The 27,605-nt window shown below is 36.5% G+C and overlaps 3 protein-coding genes and 1 non-coding gene across 4 annotated transcripts; 1 reads left to right on the forward strand and 3 right to left on the reverse strand.

Annotated features, from left to right (window-relative positions):
• Positions 1 to 3,496: 3,496 nt before the first annotated feature.
• Positions 3,497 to 6,143, reverse strand: LOC141710998 (beta-glucosidase 44-like). Its single transcript, XM_074513463.1, has 11 exons — positions 5,897 to 6,143; positions 5,749 to 5,807; positions 5,585 to 5,660; positions 5,431 to 5,502; positions 5,190 to 5,277; positions 4,832 to 5,084; positions 4,624 to 4,739; positions 4,318 to 4,535; positions 4,193 to 4,224; positions 4,005 to 4,107; positions 3,497 to 3,907 (listed from the first exon to the last, which is right to left on the reverse strand). The coding sequence occupies exons 1-11, from the start codon at positions 6,141 to 6,143 to the stop codon at positions 3,633 to 3,635; spliced, it is 1,539 nt and encodes a 512-aa protein (XP_074369564.1). The 3' UTR covers positions 3,497 to 3,632.
• Positions 6,144 to 8,059: 1,916 nt separating this feature from the next.
• LOC141714882 (secreted RxLR effector protein 161-like) lies at positions 8,060 to 8,635 on the reverse strand. The gene has a single exon (XM_074518378.1). It carries the CDS (start codon positions 8,633 to 8,635, stop codon positions 8,060 to 8,062), a length of 576 nt encoding a protein of 191 aa, XP_074374479.1.
• Positions 8,636 to 13,543: 4,908 nt separating this feature from the next.
• LOC141715367 (small nucleolar RNA R71) lies at positions 13,544 to 13,650 on the forward strand. Its single transcript, XR_012572133.1, has one exon. It is a non-coding gene; the product is annotated as a small nucleolar RNA R71 (small nucleolar RNA).
• A 12,215-nt stretch (positions 13,651 to 25,865) lies between these two features.
• On the reverse strand, positions 25,866 to 26,889 carry LOC141710999 (small ribosomal subunit protein eS28z/eS28y-like). The gene is made up of 2 exons (XM_074513464.1): positions 26,733 to 26,889; positions 25,866 to 26,221 (listed from the first exon to the last, which is right to left on the reverse strand). The coding sequence occupies exon 2, from the start codon at positions 26,218 to 26,220 to the stop codon at positions 26,023 to 26,025; it is 198 nt and encodes a 65-aa protein (XP_074369565.1). The 5' UTR covers position 26,221; positions 26,733 to 26,889; the 3' UTR covers positions 25,866 to 26,022.
• Between the last annotated feature and the right edge of the window lie 716 nt (positions 26,890 to 27,605).

Here is a 27,605-nt window from a genome sequence, read left to right on the forward strand (position 1 = left end):
TGTACAAATATTACTATATAAATTTATAAAATTAAAATTTTGGAGTAAATAACTATATTTTTAAAGATTATAAAAATCACTCTCCGTTATACTAATTCACATTTCCTTCTTAGGAAGAATGTTCGGGTACATATAAATATAGTTTCTTTAATTTTTTTTCCCTAATTTTTTTTAATCAAATAAAAGTAGTTTACTTTTACTACAACATTAAGCAAAAAAAATTAAAATTATAAGGATATATTATGTTTTCTAATGCTCCCAAAAACCTTGTTGAATGTTATTAATCTGCTAACAGGGAAAGAAGAAAAACGGGGGAAAACAAATAAAGACTATGCCATTTTCAATGGCACAGAGGGGTCAGCGCCACTTCAAGTGGTGTAGTGACCTATTTTTGCAAGATTATGTTTAACTGGGTTACTTTAACAAAATTTACTTCAACTGACCCAGAAACCAAACGGAGCCCAACGAAAGAGCTTAAAGCATCTAGTGTATTTGACCATAAGGTTTGATCCTCTTCCTTCCCTTGTCTGAAAGATCATGGTCTTCTTTCCGCTCTGTTTGCCTATGTGTTTACATCCTTATCCTTTTTTCTTTCAAAATTTATGCCTGTGAGAACTTTAGCGAGAACTTTAGCACTGATGACATTGTTATATATATGTGGCTATGTGCGTTCATTACCCAGTCCACGGTAGGGGTGTACAAACAAACCGCTCTAACCGTATCCAACCGTTCAACCGCTCGCAACCGAACCGCATTTTGCGGATAATCGCGAAACGCGGGTTGGTTGTGGATTTAAATTTTAAAAACCGCTTATTCGCGATTTGGATGCGGTTTTAAATTCTTGAAAACCGCAAAATCGCAATCACAACTCGCAACATATATTTATAATAAAATATATTTCCAAAAATATAGTTGATCATATAAATTAATAAGTAGACACATTTATTAACTAATTTTAGGTTAATGTTAAGATTTCGTTCATAAGATTTACAATTATTATAAGATATATAACCAAACAAATAAAAAATTTATTCAACATGTAATTTTTTTATCCTTTTCTTTTTTCTTTTCTCCCGCCTCCATATTTTTCAATGTTTTTAATATCCCTACTCCACACGGAGCATTAGTTTATATTTTATTTTTGAATGTAATTTATCACGTAACTTAAATTTCAATTTATTAATATTATGATTTTTTTTTTTGCAAATTATTAATTATTTTAGAATAAGTGGTTGAACCGCAAACCGATCCGCAATAACCGCAAATTCGCAACCGCAAATTCGCAACCGCAATTGACACGATTAAACGTAACTGCGGTTAAAACCGCTCTTCGCGATTTGGTTCGACTTTTACCCCAAAACCGATCTGATCTCAACCGCGTACACCCCTGGTCCACGGGGCACACTTCATTGCCAAGTTTATTTACAAAGTTTCTTGCGACACTGTTGAACCTTCCAAATCATGTATGTGGTAGATTATCTTTAATAAAGCAATTGAGGTGTACCGTGTACCTTTGTTGTCTTCTTAGCAGTGTTTTGTTTAAATGGGTATGCATTAAGGTTTCTATGTTTGCGACAAGATTGGATTGATTTAAGTACATCACATGCTCTCTATTGGCTAGAATTAAGACAATAAATACTGGCCACCACTTAGAACTCAAATGATAACATGTTAAAAAGAAGTCATTATGACTAAACTGGAATTTCAGTTGCGGACATCGAGGAATGAACTGGGTGTAAAATGTGGTGTTTGTTGTTTCATGTGCATGTTTTCCTTCGTTGTATTAAGTGCAGACTTGAGAAATTCTATCTTTATCTGCTTCTCATAGAAGATATATAAGTTGTGTGTACGAGTCTTCTTAATCGGTCCTTTACTTACATTAACTGTCATGTATTTAACGATCCTCAGAACTCACTTCCTTCTCTTAATTTACTTTTAGCATGAATCTAATCTGTATATTCTCAAAAGTTCACTACTTGTGTTTGGGCAGCAATTTTTTAAAATCAACTACGGAGATGCTAAAGGTTGGGCGCGGAGAACCTTTTCTTGACTCCATCAATATATATTCCGGGGTCATGAATTCTCATGCTCAAATTGTTTAGAATTGAAATAAGTTCATCGTCATCTCGTGCTTATTTGCAGTTTTTTGGACACGGTTTTCTTTTTTCTGCTGTCCGTAAACGAGGTAGGACATCTTTCTGTAGATGATAAGAGTTATAAACTATTACTAGTTTCTGGTGTTCTGGCATTGCTCCCTGAGGTCTTTATGAATTATTGTCTAAGAAGTCTCGCTTGATTTACTGATATGTAAATTCTTTCTTACCTTCCATAGATGTGGCAGTGAACCATGATAATTGAAGTCATTTTCTGCTACAATTTACCAAGTTTTAATATAATTCTATGCTTTAATAAAAAATGGATATGTGTCCGAGTGTTGAACTTGACAATATTCTGAAAATTTCTCATGTTTTTGGCGTAAAAAAAATGGCTGAGTCAACTGATCGACACAGGTACTTGAAGCAAAATAAAAAATTAGGATTAACTGATTAAGTTTTATATAGTGTTGTTTCTGGCAACCTTGTAGCATTAAACATGTTACAATTTTGAGAGTATTGTGCGACAAAATGAAGCACATGATAGCATCATATTATGTTCTGATCTAGTTCTATTGAATGTAATTTGTGCAAGAAATTATGAACACATTGATGCACATTAAGAACAACTGTTGTTATTTATATTTGATTGTATTTTATGTATTTACATTTACATCTTGCAGTTTAGATTGGCTTATGTTGCTCCTGAAACTAGAGTTGTGGGTTCGGGTGATCTAGTTGACCATCCAAAAGAATAGCTCTCAGTTATCTCTCTGGATACTTTTTTATTGACTGCTTTGTTGTGTTAGTACTTCTCCAGGTTAGTTTTTGACACAGGAAATGTGATTCTTCATATCATAAACCCCAGCATAATCTCATGATTCTATATTTTGATATAAATATGTTCTCTTACAAATAATAATCATAAGATTGTGTTCAATCCTTGCTTAAGGTTTTGAAATTACTTTCGAAACAGTATATATATTATTAACAGTTTAGATAACCAAATCAAAACTTGTAGATAACTTTATATTTTTGCAAATGTTTTTAATAGTCGAAAAATTAACAGAACAGTTTGGTTCGTGAGATGTTTGATTCATTCATATGGTATGGTTGGTTACCTGGTAATCAAATATATATCCTCTATATATATATATATATTGAATTAAAACTTACAACTTAATTGGTATGAATTGAATTTCTTTGAATTAACAGACTACAGTATTTTGAACTTATTTGCTAGAGTGTAATCCTTAATGTTTAAACCCATATAATCACTTCTCAGTATGATTGAATTGGTTTCATATATATTTGTTTATGCATTGTAGAATTGTAGGACCAAATTGGCAAATCCTGATAAAGTGAATTGTTTGTGTGTTGAGTACAGATTGTATAAACACATAAACTTGCAATAGGCCACTTTTTATTATAAAAACAGAATAATGAGAATACACTGCAAGCAACGTCTGAAGCCTTATTCATGTACACAAGTACTCTAAGCTACAGTCCTAACCAACCAAATTTAGAGCCTACTGCAATTTACTGCTTTCTTTGGAGCATTTTTTGGAACCAATATGCTGACATTTTAGGAATCCTCACAAGAGTTTGGAAGTCGACGAAAGTTATGCCGAACCTTGAAGTGTAACCTAATCTCCATTCAAAGTTATCAAGCAATGACCAAGCAAAATAACCTATTACATTTGCACCATCATCAACTGTCTTTTTCAACTGTTGTATGTATGATCTGTAGTAGCTCATCCTTTCTGTATCTTTCAAACCATCAGGAATGGTCACATTTCCTGGTTGATCCATGCCTTCAATATAATCATATATGATATAAAGTTAGAACTTGGATCTCTTGGACACTGTTGATATTTATAGACAATAATGAGGAAATCGAATAAATTTTACCATTTTCAGTCAAAATCATAGTAGGATTTCCATATCGTTCTTTAACATACATAATTGTATTGTAAAGACCCCATGGAACTATATAGAGCCAATCTGAAGTTCCCTGAAGATTTCAAAATTAACATCTTAGATGATTAGCATGAGAAATAAATTTGTCATATACTTTAATAATGCAATTTTTGACGAACCTTCTGACCAATAGAAACACCATTCTTCTCATCTGTCAAATAAATCAACACTCATTAGGGCAAAGAAGCATAATTGAGATCTTAGTTTTACATAAAAAAAAGGGTAAATGAACAAAAAAACTTACAGACAAATGAAACTTGCCAGTCATTCTGATATCCAGGTGGCAATGAATTATTGACTGCCCTGTGTTGGGTATAGTAAGCAGTGTACTGGTTTATGCCCACGTAATCTATAGAACCTTTAACCATCTTAACATCTTCCTCACCAAACTTTGGTAGCCTGTCTTTAACTATAGTCTGCATGGTTTTCGGATACTCTCCGTATATAATAGGATGAAGATACCTGTAGAAACATCGAAACTTTTTTCATTTCCCCTCTGAAACAAGTACATACAAAATTAACATATTAATTGAAGTACAAGGGGTCATACCATCCAAAATGAAAGTCTCTGGCTCTTTGAGCTGCATATTCATCAGTTAATCCTCGTGTTAGAGGTTCATACCAAGTGAAATCCAACACTATTCCGATCCTCCCTTCCTGTGTTTCCTGGAAACAGTTGCTTCCAAGTCATTACAGGATTTCTTGTATTGCAATTAAGGCATATATATGCAAGGTAATATTTACACCGCATGTCTTACTTGATATTTTTCACGATATCTTTGTACTGCTGAAGCATGACTCAATATTGTATTATGAGTAACAATGTAAGGCTCCGTCCCAGAATTCCCTACCGAGCAGTTACCATATGATTTAGAGCATCTTTGTGGGGGGAATGTACCATCGTCAAATCCTTTAGCAGCGACAACTCTAGGTTCATTAAAGGTAAACCAGTTTTTAACACGGTTCCCATACATCTGGAAGCAGAAGTCTGCATAATCAGTAAAATCCTTCCTGTACAAAATAATCAACATTTATCAACTTTGTCATTGTAATTTTTTTGATAATATGCTCTTGTTTTAGGGAAAGTGATAAATAGATATTTGTTGCAATACTTACACTATTTGGCGGCTTAAGAATCCACCATATCTATCTTGAAGTGCTTGAGGAATATCATAGTGATTAAGATTAACAAAAGGTTTAATGCCTGCATTGGAAACCAACCAGAAAGGCATTTATGTAAATATATATATATCACCAAAAATGCCTAACATAATAGTCGAACCTTAATCAGATTTTGAAGTCTTAAAAAACCAAAAAAGCAGGAGCAAGCATAGTTGAAATCAATGTATGTAATTACCTTTCTGAAGCAAGTAATCTATCAACCTGTTGTAGTAGGCAACTCCCTTCCAGTTAATAGAACCAGTTCCATCTGCAAAGCATTTAAACGACAATCAGGATGCCCGCGCACACATAAACACACACGCTAAGGGAAGGTGACGATATATATTTACTTGGGAAAATCCTGGACCATGAGATTGAAAACCGGTAGGCATCAAAGTTCAGTTTGACCATCAAATCAATATCTTCCTGAATTAAGACATTAGACAACATTTATTTAAAACAACATACTAAATACTGAAATTATACTTTAAGTAGAACCATCTCCGTCACTTACCATGTATTTATGATACTGATCTGTAGCAACTTCCCCTGTGGCATTATTTGGTTCAACTCCTGTTTCAAGTAAATTAACCATTATATACAACCACCACATATAGTATTATGGGACGAGAAACATGTTAAAACTGAGGGACTAAGGTTACCAGGTTTTCTAACAAAAGCATCCCAAATGCTATCTCCACGACCATCAAGATGAGCAGCTCCTTCAACTTGATAAGCTGCAGTAGCTGTCCCATAAAAAAAGTCTTGAGGGAAGCTGTCTCTACTAAGCCCACCAGTGTCCAGCTCCATCGACTCTGCTGATAAGTCTAGCTGCTGCCCGTGAGTTAAGTTTAGCAAATTAAGAATCAATAAAAATATTGATAGTGCCATTTGAGTATAAGTCACCATTGAGTGATGAGGTGTGCATGGAGAGAGCCTGAATTTATAGTGAAATAAAAAGCCTTTCAGTTGGACTTGGCATTTGAGTTTGTTTGATAAACGTAGATATAGTAGGAATTCAACTATAAATATATAAATTATAGGAAATGTATTCATGTATATATATTTAACTGGTACACTGTCACTGCACTCGGAGGGAAATTAGGGCAGTTAAGTTCGAGAGTCAACATAATTAAATTGGGAAAATTTAGCAAAATTTATATTTTTTTATTATACCCATCCATCCCCAAATTTTGGGGTTCAATTCCAAATAAATTTCCAAAATATATACTATTAATCTCTTTATTTTAAATAATTTATTAAATTTAATTTTTTAAAATATTATTTTAATTTATCATGATCAGCTCGTATATGTAATACAGTAATATCAATGATCACTTTAATTTATATAATATATACCGTTGTCTTTTTCTTTTTCTTTTTTGACGTATATGTATCAGTTTGATAGATTTTGTGCGAAAATTATCATATATGTATATATAATTCGGTTATCGTTCATGTTGGTTTGCATCAAAAAATGAGTGTACATGTTCTTGTCCTCGTGTCACTTGTATTTTTATATCATAAACTACTCTACTAGAGATGCACAAAAGGCCCATCAGTCCGGGTTTTGACCGGGCCTTAAAAAGCCCGTACTTTGACCGGGTCGGGCTTTTCGGGCTTTGACTTTGACCGGGCTGGGCCTTCCGAAAATGTCAGAGCCCGTTTGGACCCTCGAGGCGGGCCTAATCGGGCTTTTTTTCGGGCCAGATCGAATCGGGCCGGACTTTTTCTAATTTAAATCGGATCGAGTTTTATTAGAGATTCCGAATACTACATATGTTAACAACTAGATCATCGTAAAAATATATTAGTTTACATGGAATATTTTATGAAAACATTACTTCGTTGAAAACATTTAAGTTCGGAAAAAAATAAACATGTTTATAGTATAATATGTTTTATCATTGTTATCCAGATATATATAGTGTACTTACTATATTTTCTTTCATTATTTATGCAATGAAATATATAAATAATAATATTAATCACAAATATGTAAATATATATGTATTTAAAGTATTATTTATATTTATAGTAAATGTGAATTCATAAATATATTAGAATAATCAGATTTTTGGGCCCGGGCTTTTTGTGCATCTCTAACTAGACTAGATGGAAACCCAAACCATGAGAGACGGGGTTTAAAAAAAGTGAAGCATGTGGATGTTTAGTTATTTTGTCCGGTATTCCACTTGGCCGATGAATCCATTATGCATTGTTATAGATTCAATATAAACGAGAATTCTCATTAATTACAATGATGTAAACAAATGCAAGGAAGTTTGGTCTTCAGAATCATTACTTGTTTATTCGATAACAGAAAAAGTAAGAGTAGACTACAGAAACAGAAAAACTAAAAACCAAGACATGTACTCACACACGTCCTATACAGACTCAACTAACGCTAGACTAATTTAACTTCCTACAAACTAGCTAACTCGACTACTACTTCAACAGAGACAATGACTTTATTTAAATGAATAAAACAAAATCAATTTAAGATTAAACCAACATATCCCCCATTAATCTTAGAGTTGTCCAGATAGATTCTCAATTCCCAGCAACCTTCTCATCTTTTCAAATTTGAGTGTAGTCAATGCCTTGGTTAAGATATCTGCATTTTGACGCTCACTGCTTATGTGTTTCAGAATAATTTTCCCCCGTTCTACGCATTCCCTAATGAAATGATAATGCACATGGATGTGCTTGATCCTTCCATGGAAGACATGATTTTTAGCCAAATCCAGTGCAGACTTATTATCAATGAACAACACCACTGGATCAACTTGCTCATCTATTATCTGATTTAAAACATTTTGAATTTAAATGGCTTGACAAACTGCTGCAGTTGTAGCCATAAACTCTGTCTCGCAGGATGACAGAGCAACACAGCGTTGTTTTTGTGAAACCCATGTAATAAGACTCTCCTTTAAATAAAAACACATACCTCCCGTACTCCATCTGTCATCCAGACTCCCTGCTAAATCACTATCCGTGTAACCGGTCAATACATTGTTGCCACTGTTCTTTGTGTACACCAATCCAAACTGTAAAGTACCCTGAACATAACGAATAATTCTCGTAACAACATTACGATGTAAAACCGTTGGACGTTCCATGAACCTGCTTGTTATGCCAACCGAGGATGCAATATCTGGCCTAGTGTGCACCAGATATCTTAGCTCCCCAATTGTACTCTTATACTCTGTAACATTCATCGCTTTGCCTCCATCATCTTTGACAAGTTGTTCTTTAGGGTCCATTGGAAACTTGGTTGGATTACAGCCTTTCATTCCTGCTTTCTCGATAATCTTCTTTGCATATCCTGTTTGCTTTAGCTTTATGCACCCCTTTTCTTGCTGCACCTCGATTCCTAGATAATAGCTCAGCTTACCCATGTCTGTCATATGTTAGGGCGAAAACACGCGCTAATATTCACGCAAGTATACGCGTTCGCAAGTAGTATAAGATATAAATCAGATTCGTTCCCACAGAGACTGGTTTAGGTTAAGTTCAATTTATGCACCTATGCAACAATGTATGGTTATCGCTCAATGCTAAGACAAATAACAAATTGGGTTTTTATTAAACTAAGAGATTATACTAAATAACATTAACTAAGAGAATTGAGGTTAAATTACTATATATGACAAACATGGAATTCTAACTTCATTAAATACTTCATTCAATAGCCTTTTCGTTCTTAACCTTAGCATGTGATGGTGATGACACTAATCAGATAACACGAAACTGATAAACGCCAACTTTCGTTGCACGAGTACCATTCTACCAGACATCCACAAAAGAGATAGAAGCTGAATAGGCACCAATTATATTGAGACCCTATATGTCTATAGAATTTGACAACATAACGGTTTAAGAACAAGTTATCTATCTTGATGACATAGGGCAAGTAAAACGGTTAGAGTTACCTACGAATCATGCATACACATACATGAACCTATGCTAGCATGGCAAGTTCTAAACCTCTATATTCACTGTCGCTTCAATAGAGATTAACACGCTATCTTATATGTTAGCTACGCACATAAGACGAATAAGCACAACCAATACTAGGATATCAATCAATCACCACACACCAAGATATCAAAATAAATTAATTATTAAAATCCATAAGTAAATCCGCTAGAACCCCATGATAACGATTAGCCCATAATTGAACTCATCGCCACCATCGGTTCCAATGAAAGCATGGTATAAAACAAGGTCTTAATAAACTAAATAATAATCAAAGTACGAATAAATGAGATCTAAGTTCAACAAGAACGAAAACGAGCATCCAAAGTTACAACTAATTCAAAGAATCACAAGTTAAAAATAAGATCTTCTTTTTCGGAGTTGTTCTGTGCTTCTAGGTCTTCTCCTTGGTATCCCAATCTTTCCGGATGATGAAAACCCATTTTTTTAAGTATATATACGCCCCTAGTGGACCTGGACCCTTAAAATCGTCAAATTCCACTCAAAAAAGGCTTTTTCAGCGAAATCAGCGACCAGCCGCGCCCTGAGCGGCCACTCAGCTCTCCTGAGCGGGCACTCAGCTCCTGGGCGGCTCTGCTGAGCGGGCGCTCAGCTACTGACTGGGAAAATTTCTGATGAATCTTGTTTTGGCCATAATTTAAGTTCTACTCGTCAGAATTAGGCGATTCAACTTCCCACGCGAAGCTAACGAGATTCTGTACAACTTGACAATGGTCTTGGCTTCCAATTATGATCACTTTTTATCATATTTCCTTTAAAAGCTCTTTTCTTCATATAACTGATACCTGAAATGCAATAACACAAAAACACATCAAAATACCAACAAATTGAGTCCAAAACACCAATTTAAGCTTGTAATAAAGCATTCCAAGTGGATATAAAATCCACTTATCACACCCCCAAACTTGAATCGATGCTTGTACTCAAGCATAAACAGACTCAAAACTACAAAACAAACCTAATGCATGAATGCAACTACGTGAATGCAACTAAATGATAATGTAATCGATCCCCTCAGAATAACCATAACCAAATGAATAAGCCAATGCCTTTAAGAATGCAATGAATTTAAACAGAGCTCGAATAAATCCCACAAACCAACTCACAAACCAGAAACGTGCGTGTGTGGAATGCATAATAGATATCTCTCGATACTAGATCAATAACCATAACTTATCTATCATCGAAACAATCAAAAGTTTATAAACAGAATAGACAATAAACGCATTATGACTCACAACACCTCCTTTCTACTAGAGTTATACAAGGATTCACACTATTATTTAACACATAGCAAAGATGCTTATTTGACCGTGCAATGAATGAGGTCCCAAAAGACTTATGCAATAATACCCATGTAGCGAGCATTAGGTTAGTGGATCTCAGACTATAAAAGCCTTAGGTCACTAGGCACAAAGTCCCCTAGAACTTAATAACTCGAGTATTAAAGAGCTCACTCTTGATCAATTATGCATAAACACATACTTTTTTTTCTTTCTCTTTTTTTTTCTCTTTTTTCTTTTTTTCTTTTTTTCAACAATTTCTAAATGAGTGTGTTTCGCTCCATCTCATTCAACCCTAGACTACTCATTAAAATATGAGTCGGCTACTAGCCATTTGACGCCTAGCCTTACAACAACTAGCAATGAAATCCAAGTTTTTCTCCAGATAAAAAAAATCAGTGTTTTTACGTCATTACGAGAATATCACAAATTCTAAATATAACCAAACGATTAAATCTCAACAACAAACAAGTATGATCATGATCTAGATCAAAAGCAACCCTATCAGACTTTGTGAAAATATTTGTTTCTGGCATACAATTCAATTCATTAAGACTTAAGCATCCCTCTATTCCTCATCACCATATTGAAATCAACATCAACTTATCAAATATCATAGTTCATCTTAAGGGATCATGCTAAATATGCATGCAAATGCAACTATATGAAATCACATAAAAACAAACAAATATGTCCTAAATGAACAATCATACAAAAATATGAATGAACTACAACTAAACATGCAACATGAATCTATATGAATCTATATGGACACACACTACTAATCCTTACATTATCACCCCCAAACTTAAAATTTTCAATGTCCTCATTGAAGGCAATAATAAGAATTTCAGGCATACCTAATTAGCGGGAGATTCACCCTCGTCGGGTGGAGGATCAGGTGGCCAATCAACCTCACCACCAGTGTCTCGAACAACAGTACCGAAAGCGTGTGCCAAATCTTCAACAAAATATCGGTGGATGACATGCATGGCTTCCATACGCCTAGTCAATCTTCTATACTGTGCATCACCAATACCAGTCCTATCAACTACTTGTGGCGCATGAGAAGAACCCTCTGTAGGCACTAGAAGATCCGTCCAGCCACTCTCTACATCATCAAAAATATATCACAACCCCTTGTCAGGGGGTCCACCTAAGAATGAATAACTCAAGTGATCTGGCTGTCGGTTGAGCTCAAGTATGGGAGCTTCTTGAGTAAATGGTTCAAAACGCTCCTGAGAAATTTTCAGCTCTGTTAACCCAAGAGAACCAAATGGCATATCCAACTTCTTCTCCCACGGAGGTGCATTCAAAACCTGCAGTTGTTCTACTCCTCCTTCATCTTTAAAAACTGAGTCGACCCGCTCTATTTTAAAGCACTCTTCTTTTTCTATGGGTAACTTTATTGCCTTGAACACATTAAAAGTGACCTTTTGATCGTAAACATTCATCGAAAGCTCTCCTTTTTGCACATCGGTCATAGTTCGGCCTGTAGCCAAGAATGGTCTTCCCAAGATAATGGGAATCTTCTTATCTTCCTCGAAATCAAGAATTACAAAGTCAGCAGGGAAGAAGAGTTTATCCACCTTGACCAAGACATCCTCCACTATACCTCGTGGATAAGCGATGGAACGGTCAGCTAGTTGCAATGACATGTATGTTGGTTTCGGATCAGGCAGACCAAGCTTCTTGAAGATAGATAAGGGCATCAGATTGATGCTAGCTCCTAAATCACATAAACACTTGTCGAACGACAAGTTTCCGATGGTGCAAGGAATAGTGAAGCTTCCAGGATCTTTAAGCTTCGGAGGCAACTTCTGTTGCAGCACAGCACTGCATTCCTCCGTGAGAGCAACGGTCTCTAAGTCATCGAGATTCACTTTCCGAGAGAGAATACCTTCCATAAACCTCGCATAGCTAGGCATCTGTTCAAGAGCTTCAGCGAAAGGTATGTTGATATGAAGTTTCTTGAACATCTCCAGAAACTTAGCAAATTGCTTATCCGGCTTTTTCTTCTGCAGCCTCTTAGGAAAAGGAGGTGGAGGATAGATCTGTTTCTCCCCTGTATTACCCTCAGGAGGAGTGTGTTCCACAGTAGTCTTCCTTGGTTCCACCTCTACTTCCTTCTGCACATCTTCTTCAACCAAAACTTCAGATTTCGGAACTTGAGACTTTTCTGGCTCTTCGTCTTGCTAAACTTGGGGGCTTGCAACCTTTCCAGACCTTAAGATGATGGCGTTCACATGTTCTTCAACTTCCCTCTTGCCTGGATTTGTTTCTGTATCACTAGGAAGTGTTCCTGGTGGTCGATTCAATAAGGCATTAGCAATTTACCCTATTTAGTTTTCCAGATTCTGAATAGAAACAGCCTGGCTTTGGCATATAAGAGCCTGCTTTTTACACATAAGCCTCAACTCCTCCAATTCATATTTTTCATTCGAAGATAGACCCGCATCATGAGTTTGTTGTTGAAGTTGGAGTTGTTGTCTTGGTGTAAATTGTTATTGAAAACCAGGAGGGTTAAATAGCTTATTTGCAAACTGCTGGAACGGCTGTTGCATCGCATTCTGATTGTTGCTCCAGCTGAAGTTAGGATGATTCCAGTTGTCAGGATAATAAGTGGCAGGAACTGGCTGCTGCGATCTCTAAAAGTTGCTCACAAACTGAGCTGAGTCACTAGATATAGCGCATTGCTCTGTCGCATACGGACCTGCACACAGCTCACAAACACTGGTTATCTGCTTAACACCATAGTTAGCCAGAGAATCGATCTTCATAGACAACGCCTTTAGTTGAGCAGTGATAGTCGTAGCTGTATCCACCTCAAGAACTCCTGCTAGCTTGCCCTGTGGACATCTTTGGGTTGGATACTGATATTCATTAGCAGCCATCAGTTCAATTAGATCATAAGCTTCCTTATAGCTCTTTGCCCATAATGCTCCACCTGATGCTGCATCAAGCATGGGTCTGGACTGTGCTCCCAACCCATTGTAAAAACAAGTGATGATGATCCAATCAAGAATTCCATGATAAGGACACTTCCTAAACATCTCCTTGTAGCGCTCCCAAGCTTCACATAGCGATTCTCCCGTTTGCTGCATAAATTGAGTAATAGCGTTCCTCATTGCAGCTGTCTTCGCCATAGGGAAGAATTTAGTAAGGAATTTCTGAGCAAGATCCTCCCAAGTAGTAATCAAACCAGCTAGTAGAGAGTGTAACCAGCTCTTAGCCTTGTCCCTTAGAGAGAATGGGAACAGTCTCAGCTTCACAGCATCTTCAGAAACATCGTTGAACTTGAAGGTGTCGCAGATCTCAATGAAATCCCTAATGTGCATATTGGGATCTTCCGTTGAAGAACCCCCAAACTGGATTGAATTCTGCACCCATTGAATTATGCCAGGCTTGATCTCAAAGGTATTAGTTGTGATAGCTGGCCGGACAATGCTAGATTGAATGTCATTGATCTTGGGTTGAGAAAAATCCATCAAGGCTTTCGTTCGTGTTGCTGGATCTCCCATTGTAATGAGTACCTGAAACACAAACAAATAAACCGTGAAAGTAAAAGAATCTGAGTTAGTGAACTTTAACGACCACTGATGACAAGCACGTAAACTAAAAACTAACACCGAGTCCCCGGCAGCGGCGCCAAAAACTTGTTAGGGCGAAAACACGCGCTAATATTCACGCAAATATACGCATTCGCAAGTAGTATAAGATATAAATCAGATTCGTTCCCACAGAGACTGGTTTAGGTTAAGTTCAATTTATGCACCTATGCAACAATGTATGGTTATCGCTCAATGCTAAGACAAATAACAAATTGGGTTTTTATTAAACTAAAAGATTATACTAAATAACATTAACTAAGAGAATTGAGGTTAAATTACTATATATGACAAACATGGAATTCTAACTTCATTAAATACTTCATTCAATAGCCTTTTCATTCTTAACCTTAGCATGTGATGGTGATGACACTAATCAGATAACACAAAACTGATAAACGCCAACTTTCGTTGCACGAGTACCATTCTACCAGACATCCACAAAAGAGATAGAAGCTGAATAGGCACCAATTATATTGAGACCCTATATGTCTATAGAATTTGACAACATAACGATTTAAGAACAAGTTATCTATCTTGATTACATAGGGCAAGTAAAACGGTTAGAGTTACCTACGAATCATGCATACATATACATGAACCTATGCTAGCATGGTAAGTTCTAAACCTCTATATTCACTGTCGCTTCAATAGAGATTAACACGCTATCTTATATGTTAGCTACGCACATAAGACGAATAAGCACAACCAATACTAGGATATCAATCAATCACCACACACCAAGATATCAAAACAAATTAATTATTGAAATCCATAAGTAAATCCGCTAGAACCCCATGATAACGATTAGCCCATAATTGAACTCATCGTCACCATGGGTTCTAATGAAAGCATGGTATAAAACAAGGTCTTAATAAACTAAATAATAATCAAAATACGAATAAACGAGATCTAGGTTCAACAAGAATGAAAATGAGCATCCAAAGTTACAACTAATTCAAAGAATCACAAGTTGAAAACAAGATCTTCTTTTTCGGAGTTGTTTTGTGCTTCTAGGTCTTCTCCTTGGTATCCCAATCTTCCCGGATGATGAAAACCCTTTTCTAAGTATATATACGCCCCTAGTGGACCTGGACCCTTAAAATCGTCAAATTCCACTCAAAAAAGATTTTTTCAGCGAAATCAGCGACCAGCCGCGCCCTGAGCGGCCGCTCAGCTCTCTTGAGCGGGCGCTCAGCTCCTGGGCGGCCGCTCAGCTACTGACTGGGAAAATTTCTGATGAATCTTGTTTTGGCCATAACTTGAGTTCTACTCGTCAGAATTAGGCGATTCAACTGCCCACGCGAAGCTAACGAGATTCTCTACAACTTGAAAATGGTCTTGGCTTCTTTCCTATCATGCGGGTGACCCGGGTTCGATCCCCGGTAGCGGTGCCAAAAACTTGTTAGGGCGAAAACACGCGCAAATATTCACGCAAGTATACGCGTTCGCAAGTAGTATAAGATATAAATCAGATTCGTTTCCACAGAGACTGGTTTAGGTTAAGTTCAATTTATGCACCTATGCAACAATGTATGGTTATCGCTCAATGCTAAGACAAATAATAAATTGGGTTTTTATTAAACTAAGAGATTATACTAAATAACATTAACTAAGAGAATTGAGGTTAAATTACTATATATGACAAACATGGAATTCTAACTTCATTAAATACTTCATTCAATAGCCTTTTCATTCTTAACCTTAGCATTTGATGGTGATGACACTAATCAGATAACACGAAACTGATAAACGCCAACTTTTGTTGCACGAGTACCATTCTACCAGACATCCACAAAAGAGATAGAAGCTGAATAGGCACCAATTATATTGAGACCCTATATATCTATAGAATTTGACAACATAAGGGTTTAAGAACAAATTATCTATCTTGATTACATAGGGCAAGTCAAACGGTTAGACTTACCTACGAATCATGCATACACATACATGAACCTATGCTAGCATGGTAAGTTCTAAACCTTTATATTCACTGTCGCTTCAATAGAGATTAACACGCTATCTTATATGTTAGCTACGCACATAAGACGAATAAGCACAACCAATACTAGGATATCAATCAATCACCACACACCAAGATATCAAAACAAATTAATTATTGAAATCCATAAGTAAATCCTCTAGAACCACATAATAACGATTAGCCCATAATTGAACTCATCGTCACCATGGGTTCCAATGAAAGCATGGTATAAAACAAGGTCTTAATAAACTAAATAATAATCAAAGTACGAATAAACGAGATCTAGGTTCAACAAGAATGAAAACGAGCATCCAAAGTTACAACTAATTCAAAGAATCACAAGTTGAAAATAAGATCTTCTTTTTCGGAGTTGTTATGTGCTTCTAGGTCTTCTCCTTGGTATCCCAATCTTCCCGGATGATGAAAACCCTTTTTTAAGTATATATACGCCCCTAGTGGACCTGGACCCTTAAAATCGTCAAATTCCACTCAAAAAAGGCTTTTTCAGCGAAATCAGCGACCAGCCGCGCCCTGAGCGGCCGCTCGCCGCTCAGCTCTCTTGAGCAGGCACTCAGCTCCTGGGCGGCCGCTCAGCTCTGCTGAGCGGGTGCTCAGCTACTGACTGGGAAAATTTATGATGAATCTTGTTTTGGCCATAACTTGAGTTCTACTCGTAAGAATTAGGCGATTCAACTGCCCACGCGAAGCTAACGAGATTCTCTACAACTTGACAATGGTCTTGGCTTCCAATTCTGATCACTTTTTATCATATTTTCTTTAAAAGATCTTTTCTTCATATAACTGATACCTGAAATGCAATAACACAAAAACACATCAAAATACCAACAACTTGAGTCCAAAACACCAATTTAAGCTTGTAATAAAGCATTCCAAGTTGATATAAAATCCACTTATCATCATATCAAACTATTGACTCATTTGACTTTTGAACTCCTCGATCATGCACACACTATTTCCAGTTACTAATAAGTCGTCCACATACACAGCCACAATCAGTTTTTCTTCTCCCATCTTTCTTGTATAAACTGCATGTTCCGATGGGCACCTTTTAAAACCAAGACTTTCAAGATAGCAATTCAGTTTAGAGTACCAGGCCCGCGGTGATTGGCGAAGACCATACATGGCTTTTATTAGCTTATATACAAGCTCCTCCTTTTCTTCTTTTATAAATCCCTTAGGCTGCACTACATAAACATCCTCACTTATTTCACCTTTTAAAAATGCAGTTTTTACATTTAAATGTTGCACTTCCCACTCGTTCTTTGCAGCCAAAGCCAACAATAGACGCAGTTTTTCCAATCTCGTCATCGGAGCGAATATTTCATCAAAGTCAACTTCGTGCTCTTGAACATAACCTTTGGCAACTAACCTCGCTTTGTGCTTTACAATATTCCCTTCTGCGTCCTTCTTTAACTTGAAATCCACTTCAACCCTATCGTTTGCTTTCCAGGTGGTAAGATAGTCAGCCTCCAAGTGTTATTTTCTTCAATCAACTGCATTTCCTTTTCCATGGTTGTCCTCCAGTTTCGATCTTTCACAGCTTGTGAATAATTCATTGGTTCTTCAATTCTCATGAGGTATAGCTCCTTATCTAATTGTATTTCTTCAGTCTCATCATAAATTTCATGCAATTTTCTGACTCTCTTTGGTTCAGTGTTATCATCATAGTTATCCGGATTAAGCCTTTGAACCGGTGTTTGTAATGCTGATGTTTCACCATCAGTTGGTGTATTTGGTGAAGTCCCACCACTCTAAGAACTGTTGTTGCTTTGAGGTGTGTCGATGTTCATGTCACTGTGATCACTATCTCCAGAATTATTTTGAGACTCCTCTTCACCAATTTTATCAACTTCCTCCACTATAAATATACATGTTTGTTCTTCTTCTTCCTTGTTATGATCCCAAGGCCATGCTTTACTTTCCTCAAAAGTTACTTCCATACTCACAGGTATCATTTTACTAACTGGATCGTACAACCGGTAGGCCTTGGTCCCAGACTCTTTACCCAAATTAATCACTTATTCGCTTCTATCATCTAGCTTCTGCGTGTGTTGAGTGGGAATTATCATATGTCCAACACACCCAAAAACTCTGATGTGTCCTATATGTGGCTTTTTCTCATTCCATGCTTCGTAAGGAGTTACTCTTGTTAGTGCCTGTGTTGGTAGACGGTTCAGCAAGTAAATTGAATGTCTTAGTGCTTCAACCCACATAGTCGATGCCAGTTTCAGTTCCACCATACCGTTTTGTTGCGGTGTATAAGGTGTTGTTGTGTAATGCCTTTTAATTCCAGTTTCCTTGCAATATAATTCAAATTCGTTTTATATAAACTCCCCACCTCTGTTTAGAATACTCTTACTTTCTTCTCGGGTCCTCTTTCCACTAGAATGCAGAAATTCTTGAATGCACTCAAAGCTTCATTTTTTGTTTTCAAGAAATATACCCACATGTACCGACTATAATCATCTACAAGTAAAAGAAAATATCTTCCCTGAAGTAGTTTCTGGTTGTATTGGACCGTAGAGATCTTCGTGGATCAATTCTAGAGCCTTAGTTACACTGTAGTTAGATTTTGATGGGAATTGTTTCCTGGTTTGCTTCGACATAAGACATCCTGTACACACTTTATTAGGCACTGCAATTCTTGACATTCCATTTACCATCTTGTCTTTGTACATTAAAGATAAGGCATGATAATTTACAAGGCCCATACATTTGTGCCACAGTCTCGATATCTCATCTTGTTTCGACAGCATACACCTTTGTTTTGCAGAGTTGATGACAAGTTTGTAAAGCCTGTTAGGTGATCGTTTTACCCTCATGAGAAGCTTTCCTTCATTATCATAAACCCACAGCAGATCCCCCTTTATTGCAACTCTATTTCCTTGTTCAGTCATTTGTCCTAGAGTCATGATGTTATTTCGAAGAGTTGGAATGTAATAAACATCATCCAGAGTGCAAGTTTTTCAATTCTTGCATTCAAATGCCACAGATCCCTTTCCTTCAATTCGCACAGTAGAACCATTTCCAAAACTTACCAGGCCGCGTATCTGCTCATTCAGCTCCATGAACTTCGATTTGAAGCCAGTCATGTGACTACTGGCTCCATTATCTAGGTACCATACATTTGATTCATTTTGCATCTTCATTATTTGTGATGGAGTAACTCGTTGTTCATTTAAATGAGTGCCTCATGATCCCTCTTTCTCACATTTTGCAAGTAACAGGGCTGGCCCATCGTCCTCAAATTTTTCCATATTTACCTCTTCCCTTTGTTCTTTGCTTCGCCTCGGTTTTCTGCAGTCTGCAGCAAAATGACCATATGCTGAGCAGTTATAGCATTTTAGATTACTCTTATCTCTTCCTCCTCGAGATTTGTAATTTAGTGATGATTTATATGTGCTTCTTTTGTTCGACCTTTTCATCCATTCATCACGAGTAAGTAGTAATTTACTTTCACTACTCTCACGTCTCTACCATTCTTATTCTGTCAACATCAGTTATCCCTCGTTGGATTCACCTTTTCCATTTTCCTTTATTCTTTCTTCGTGAGCCTTCAACGATCCCACTACTTCTTCCACTGTCAGCTTTTCTAAATCTCCAAATTGTTCCAGAGTAGAGACATTTTGAAGGAACTTGGCTGGTACTGCACGTAGCAATCTCTTAACCACATAGCTTTTCTTCATTTCTTCACCCAGAGCTCGTATGTGTATCACAAGCCCGTTCAATTTCAGGTAGAAATCGTCTAACTACTCGTTATCCTTCATGGCCAGTGATTCAAATTCAGTACTTAGCGTCTAAACCTTCATATTTTCACACGATATGCCCCTTGGCACATCATTTTCAGGGTTGTCCATGCTTCTTTAGCTGTTCATTATCCTGCAATTGAAAGCACCAGTTCTTCTGGTAGTCCTTGATACAGCATAGCCAATGCAAATTTATCTACCTTTTCTTCGACAACTGCTTTGGGATCCGCCTGCTCTATTTCCATCCAAACCCCTTGTGCCTGCATGTATACTTTCATCTTTAGGTCCCAAATGGTGTAGTTATTCTTGGTTAACGTTGGATAGCTCAAGCCTATCGACCCTCCACCTTTGTACTTGTTGATGTCCATCACAATGCTCTTCACCTTTCACTGAAAATTTCCTCGCTCTGATACCAATTATTGTTAATAGATTCAATATAAACGTGAATTCGTATTAATTACAATGATGTAAACAAACGCTAGGAAGTTTGGTTGCCAGAAGCATTACTTGTTTATTCAATAACAGAAAGAGTTATAGTAGACTACAGAAAAGGTAAAAACCAGGACATGTACTCATACACGTCATATACAGACTCAACTAACGCTAGACTAATCAACTTCCTACAAAATAGCTAGCTCGACTATTACTTCAAGAGAGACAATGACTTTATTAAAATAAATAAAACAAAACCAACTTAGGATTAAACCCACAATTGTTGGGGTAACCTGTAATTTGGCTAAGGGGTTGGAGGGTTAGTGGTATGTTTTTTATGCCTGAAGACAAGAGATCATTTAGGGACTGGTTTTTGCACATTTGTACTCATCTGAATGAGAGGACTTGTGGTGGGGCCTTTATGCAATGTTAGATGTGCGTAATCAGATTCTGAGAAAAGTAAGGAAGCACATGAGGTTAAACTCTTTATGCTAAATGATAGGGTATAAGAGAACCGGCTAGGATTCAACCTGGATCTAAAGGATACCAGGCTCGATCGTTTGACCGAGACCCCCCTCTTCCAGAACAATCAAATGGGGAGACCGGGCCCGGGCCCATCCCGTTACCCGGATCCGGATCCAACCCGGAACCCGGACCTAGTGCCTACCCGGATCCGGATCAGGGCTCAGACCACCATGAGGGGGGGCCCAGCAAACACATGCACATCCCACAACACGCCAAGGAAGGGTACGTAGGCTCGTGACTATGACAGCTATCAACAACCAACACACCAGACAAGCACGACGCGTGTCAGAAGGCCGTTAGGACACTCTGGAGGTGGTCCTCCCCTGGACACGTGTAAGCAATCCACCCAAGTTAGGCGTCCTCCGCTCCCAAGATCCAACGGCCCAGATTTAGAGGTAACTACCCCTAAACCCTACCTTGGGGCTATATATACTCCCAAGGCTAAAGGGTTTAGGGGTTGGAAAATTTCACACTCTTGCACACTCACACTCTCTCATATATTCATAAACACACAGCAGCCTTTCCATACATACATGCATCTTCTTCAAAATCCTGTTCTTATTCTTACACCGGAGGCGTCGTGGGAGCCAAACCCCCCTTCCGGTGTTGTTTTGCAGGCGCCCAACCAGCAGCTACACCTCATCCATACCCAGAAGGTCCAGGAACGGTGTCGGACGGAGCCGCCCGCTCAGCGGAGTTATCATTTGGCGCTAGAAGGAGGGGGACTCCATCCTTGGGTCTCGGTGCCCCTGGATTCATCTTCATCAGCAAACTCTTGAGAGAGTCCACTTTTAAACCTATAAGAGCACAAGCAACCAAACCCTTTCTTGAATATGAATGTTCATTTTAATAATGTTTGTGTGAGCTCGTTACTTTAGGCCACGTTTGTGTGAGCCCACCCTTGTTTGTTAAGTTTTGGTTGTTTAGGGTTTGATAATCTTGATAGTCTTGAAGCCTGGGGTTTGAAAGTCTTGGTAATTTTAAAACCAAGAACTGTTTTAGCTTGCATATTTTCTTTTGTGTTCAAGAGCCTGCTGTTCTTGTTTAGTATTATTGTTAGCAAAACCCAGAAAGTTTGCTTGCTGTTATTCTGGATATTTTTTGTAATCTTCAAAAAAGCAACCTCAGATCTGCATTTGTAGCCTCAAATCTTGGTCAGTTGTTTGTACAATTGTGGTAATGGCAAGAGCAGGAAAAAGTACCGCTGGTAGGCCCCCCGCCAGTACCCATATTCAGGATCAAGACCCCTCTCAAGTTCAAGAACCTGGAGGAGACAGGGAGACCTTCCAGGAGCAACCACTGACGCAGCATACCCCGGTCAGGGATGCTAGAAATGTCATAGAGCTCAATCAGTACAAGTACACCAATGTCCCAGTCGCAGAGGAACATATGGCTAACTTAACAAGCCATGAACTCGCTGAAGCAATCAGGCTCTACAGAGACGAACAAGCCCCGACTCAGATAGAATTTGAACAAGATGATGAGCAAGAAGAGTCCGGGGACTTTCAACAATCTAGGAGATCTGTCTTCGACCGAATTGGGGCCAAGGCAAAGAAGAATAAAAAAGAGCCTAGTAAGAAGGAGACAGAAGCAACCAGAAAGAACAAGTTAGAAAAAATCAGAGAACAGATAAGAAAGGAAGAAGAGGAAAAGCTGGAGCAAAAAATTCAGAAAAGAATGCAGCTGGAGGAGGAGAGGCTCCTAGCTAAAACAAGAGGCAAAAGAACTCGGAGGTACATCTTCATCTTCTTCAAAGCCCTGTTCTTATTGCGCCATGGGAGCCAAACCCCCCTTTCGGTGTTGTTTTGCAGGCGCCCAACCAGCAGTTACACCTCATCCATACCCAGAAGGTCCAGGAACGGCGTCAGACGGAGCCGCCCGCTCACCGGAGTTATCACTAACGAATGGGAACCGAGGGGTACATTTTTATGATATACATGAAGGAATAAAAGAAAAAATTTTAAAAGAAAATATAGGTATAAAAATAAATTTTAGGACACATTTTAATTTTTTTATTCTAAAAAGATCACTTAAAAATAAAATATTTTTCGCCCTTAGTAGAACCGACAAAGACACTATTAAAATCTTATTTCTTGTCAGTTTTTTGATTTAAAAAAAAATCTCTCGGGGATTTTACATATCTCATGACCCGCCAATGGAGTAAAGCTCAGAGCATGACTCTGTATTCATCTGCAGATTCATGGCAGATTGATGGATGGGGCTGAGTTTTGGACAAAGCAGATGCTAATAACTTGAAGTAAATTAAATATTGATGCTGCTATTTATGATAAGGAAGACAAGTATAGTTTTGGTGGTATTGTTAAGCCATCACCAACGGTTCCAAAAATTCAAATTTAGATCACCTGATCCAAATTTCTAACCAACTCCACTAATATGATCCAAATATTTGATCCAAATTAATTTTATATATAATAATATGTAAATATCATATTAAGCAATTTTATCTTAAATTATCATTTAATCATTATAAACAATTTATATAACATTTCATAAATTAATTAAATCAAAAAAAAATTAATACACATAAAAATATTAAAATTATGCACTTAATTCACGAAAAATACATTTATTACAATAATTAACATACAAAATATTATTGATACACACTAATTTTTCGAATTAGTATATTTTTCCCAAAAATGTTCAATTAATGCATACCAAAGTGCATTATATTCCTCTTTATTTTTTATCTTTGTAAAGCGGTCCATGAATTCTTGGAATCAAGTATCTTCATCAATCGGAATAGTCTCAACTTCTGTATCCGGCACTTCTGACTCTTCAATGTACTTCTATTTAAATTTTAATAAAATTATGTTTTTTCATTATTTTAAGTTTTAGTTTAAAAATAAATTTTGTTAACTATTAATTATATTCTGTTATTAATTATATAATTAAAAAAATAAAAATTAATTTAAAATCTCATAAATGACAAATAACAAAATCATTATTTTATATTAAAACAAGTGATCCAAATTTGGATCAATGAATAGTATAGTACTAATCCAAATTTGGATCATCATTTGTATGAGTGTTGGAGGAGAATTTAGGATAATATGTTCCAAATTTAGATTTTTAGATCACTGTTGGATTTGCCCTTTTTGGGATCGCGAGGTTGTTTTTGTTGCTGGTATTTCCGGACACGACGGAATAGTTTTGGCGGAAGTTGTTGAAGCTATTGCTCTAAAGAAAGTGTTCAGGGATAAAAAATTGATCATATAAGTGTTCAACAGGTTGATGCTGACTGCTTGACTTTGGTACGCAGAAAATGATTCTCTCTTCAAATGCAATAAAAGTTATATATCATGTTGGCGAATTGTTGCAAGATTATGTTGACCGAGGAAGCAGGTCCTTCCATTTAGTGAGTTTTTTCTTCACTACTTGAAACTAGAGTGGCTGTTTCGATCACTACCTACGCGTTTGTGAAAAAAAAATAATAATGTGAACATAAAATACTGGAAATTAATAATTTTTCGTTAAACTCTAATGCCTTCGAGGAGCCGAAAAATTTATATAAGGCGGGTGAGCTTGTACAGGAACATTCTTCGATTATCTTTGTGCCAGGAACAGATAACACTACAAAAACAAGGTATCACCAGGCTAGCAGCAGGAGTTGTGGAGTTTATAATTAGATGGCTAGAGAAGAGAGTTCAGGGCCCTTATTTGTGGACAACCAAATCATATCAGGTACCCTGTCTACCAAACCCAAACAAATCAAACGTCAATCACAAGGCACTTGCTCATACACTTCAAAGAACACAGTTCTTCACAGAAACTTTGATATAACATTACATCTGTTTTCAACCAAGAATTTACCAGCAACTTGTAAGACATACTAATTCACTCAATTGCAAGGGAAAGCCACAACTAGTTTTAGGACATAAAATACAGCAGAAAAAGAACATGGTTCTAATCATTACGATAACACAAGCTTAATACTTTCGGTTTCTTCTATTTTTTAGCATAATACTGATATAAAGAATTTTAAGGAATTAATATCATAAAAATTACTAGTCCACACTCCACAGTAAACGTCGAGGTCAGGATCAGGAGATACCCTTCTGGTAAAGGCTTATTACCAGAATAAACTCCTAATTTCCATAGTACCCTGTTTTTTTTCCTTGGTATATCCCATCCCGCAAGTCAAAAAAAAATGAACTCCTAATTTCCATAGTGTATTCATTCATTCGTTTTGTTCTTTTTTTCTTTTAAGTCTGATTCTCTAAAAATATATCAACATATAGTGATTACATAAAAAAAATACATTCTTCGATCACAATCATCTCTAATGCCAATCGACATGCTTTGAACTGAACCAGATAGAAACTAACACAGATGTGGCTTATATATGTGCCAACCATATGATCATACTTCATGACCACTATTCTAGCAAACTTCTGCATATAGAAGCCTAAATACAATGCCCAAAATTAACTACAGAACTACTGTGAAGACAAATTCAATGTCCTACACATCAAAGACAGATAGAAATATAGTCAACCTAATAATCCTTGAGGCTACTTGTTAATTCAAAACTAAGAATACGTATTTAGACCTCAAAACTAGATGCATACAAAGCTATTAACACATAGACTTCAATTACCAAATCCAAGGTCTTGAATTATCTAGTCGCAACCAGTAAGCACAAAGCAGACTGTACATAAACATTTTATCAGATAATAGTTGTAACTCCTTCCAAAACTTTTTTTTACTCAGCATTCGTTAAGTCAAGCAACATCATCTTAAATTAAGTTCAATGCCAGAATGACTCAAATAAGTTCAGTTTTTCACCAAGATAGACATCACCAAAAAAACGTTCATTCAGTCCAGCAACATAATCTTAGTTCAAAGTTCAATGCTATTTGTAAGACCATTAAAATAACCATACATAAGAATATAAGATAACATGCAACAATACACGGTCATAATTAGCTCAAAATAAGACCAAGATATTAAAATCTTATGGCAAGCACTAGTACTAAAGACATTCCCAAGAATTAGAAAACCAGATATTTAGCTTCAAAAGATCATAACTGCATATTCAGACACGCTTAAGAACTTCATATGTGTTCATCCAACGCATACACTACCCAGAAATTTTTAAAAAAATATCAAAGATATCTGTAGCTAAATGCAGCTTAACATAGAAAGGTAAACACACAAAACACTTCAACGAAGTCTTCTTGCCTCCCTCTCAGACTCTAGCAAGGTAAGGATATCACCCTCCCTAACTGGCCCCTTGACATTTCTCATAATATAACGAGTCTGGTCTTCAAGAAACTTGACCCTCACTTGCGTCACCTGACCCCTGGATCCAGTGCGACCCATAATTTTCACAACAACAGCATGCTTAAGCGAAGTATCCATTCTGCACGCAAAACAAAAAAACACCCAATGAATTAACATATCATCGTAAATGTCAACACATCAACACCAAATATACCTTCTTGAAAAATCCACAACCCAAAAATTTAAACCAAAACATCATTAATCATATCACAATCTAACATCAACAAAAAAACAAAAACTAATAATGCAATCCCCACTTAGACCAATCTACTAAATTACTAATTTTACATGGCAAAGTAAAAAATTCTCACTCAATTTCATCAGCAACACTATATATTACCACATTCCTAATATACAGAAATCAAGGCTAAAAAAGTACTAATTTTGAAAACTAAAACAAGGGTTCTTGAACGTAGTAGTAATCTTGAATACCCACAAGCCACATCAATTCAAAACCATAACATAACCAAATAAATCATTTTCATCAACTATAAGTACAAGTAATCAAAACCAATATGATAAAACTTTATAACAAATCTAACTCAGTTCACAAATAAAAAATAAATAACTCAATAAAGGAATCAACTAACCTGAGATGATTTTGAGAGATAATGGGTTGCTGCTGCGCTTTAAGAGTCCAGGGAATGGAAAAACTCGGCAAATGTTAAAACCCTGATTACGGGGTATATTATATCTGAAGTTATGTAGAGGAACGGTGTCGTTTCTTACCTAATTTTAGTTGCTTTTACTGTTATATCCTCTTTATCTTGTTTTAAAACATGTCCACCAGTCTCTTAAATCACTCTTCAAATATATTATAAAATCTTAGCTCTTAACTGTTGGACAAGAATAATAAGATTAAGTCAAATTGACAAAACTAAGATTTATTGGTGTTGGAATTTTGTTTTATAGAACCAATAAAATGATAAAATATATTTGTGAAATCTTTTTATATCTTTAAATATTTCTATATTTAAAGGAAATGAGAAAATAAAAACCGTAGATAATGTGTGTTTTTTTCAAAATGAAACTCCTAAAATTAAATGGCTATATTTATTAGGATAGTCAAAAATTAAATTAAAAATTGAGGAGTTATATTTATTGAAAGCACATTATATAGAGGCAAATTTTTTACGTGATAGATAAGATATAGAGCTTCTGAATTTTCTCATAGAAATAAACCCTTTACACAATTATCAGTTCTTGTTCCTATGTAATTAGGAAGGATACCAATATTGCTAGTTGCCATCCTTCATACTTTTTTATATCATGTAGGAATAATTTCGCTAGTAACCTCTTAGCAAATTGTCAAACAATTGGGGCGAAATAAATCCTTAAAAAAAGTGATAATATCACGCCTCAAAGCAATTTGTGTTAATTATTTTTGCAAGATCTTGGTGTTCTGAAGTTCCATCTACCAATTGTTCAGTCAACAATTTTAAGGATTTATTCTGCCAGTGATG

This window comes from Apium graveolens, chromosome 3, assembly GCF_009905375.1.
Source record: "Apium graveolens cultivar Ventura chromosome 3, ASM990537v1, whole genome shotgun sequence".
NCBI lineage: Eukaryota > Viridiplantae > Streptophyta > Magnoliopsida > Apiales > Apiaceae > Apium > Apium graveolens.

Bases quoted from the DNA above. Each gene is read 5' to 3' on its own strand.
- LOC141710998 (XM_074513463.1), bottom strand. From the start codon at position 6,143: ATGGTGACTTATACTCAAATGGCACTATCAATATTTTTATTGATTCTT. The intron at 5,503-5,584 runs GTAAATATATAT...AATGCTTTGCAG, and splicing joins ATGGTCCAGGATTTTCCCAA to ATGGAACTGGTTCTATTAAC. The intron at 4,740-4,831 runs GTAAGACATGCG...AACTGTTTCCAG, and splicing joins GATATCGTGAAAAATATCAA to GAAACACAGGAAGGGAGGAT.
- LOC141714882 (XM_074518378.1), bottom strand. From the start codon at position 8,635: ATGGGTAAGCTGAGCTATTATCTAGGAATCGAGGTGCAGCAAGAAAAG.
- LOC141710999 (XM_074513464.1), bottom strand. From the start codon at position 26,220: ATGGATACTTCGCTTAAGCATGCTGTTGTTGTGAAAATTATGGGTCGC.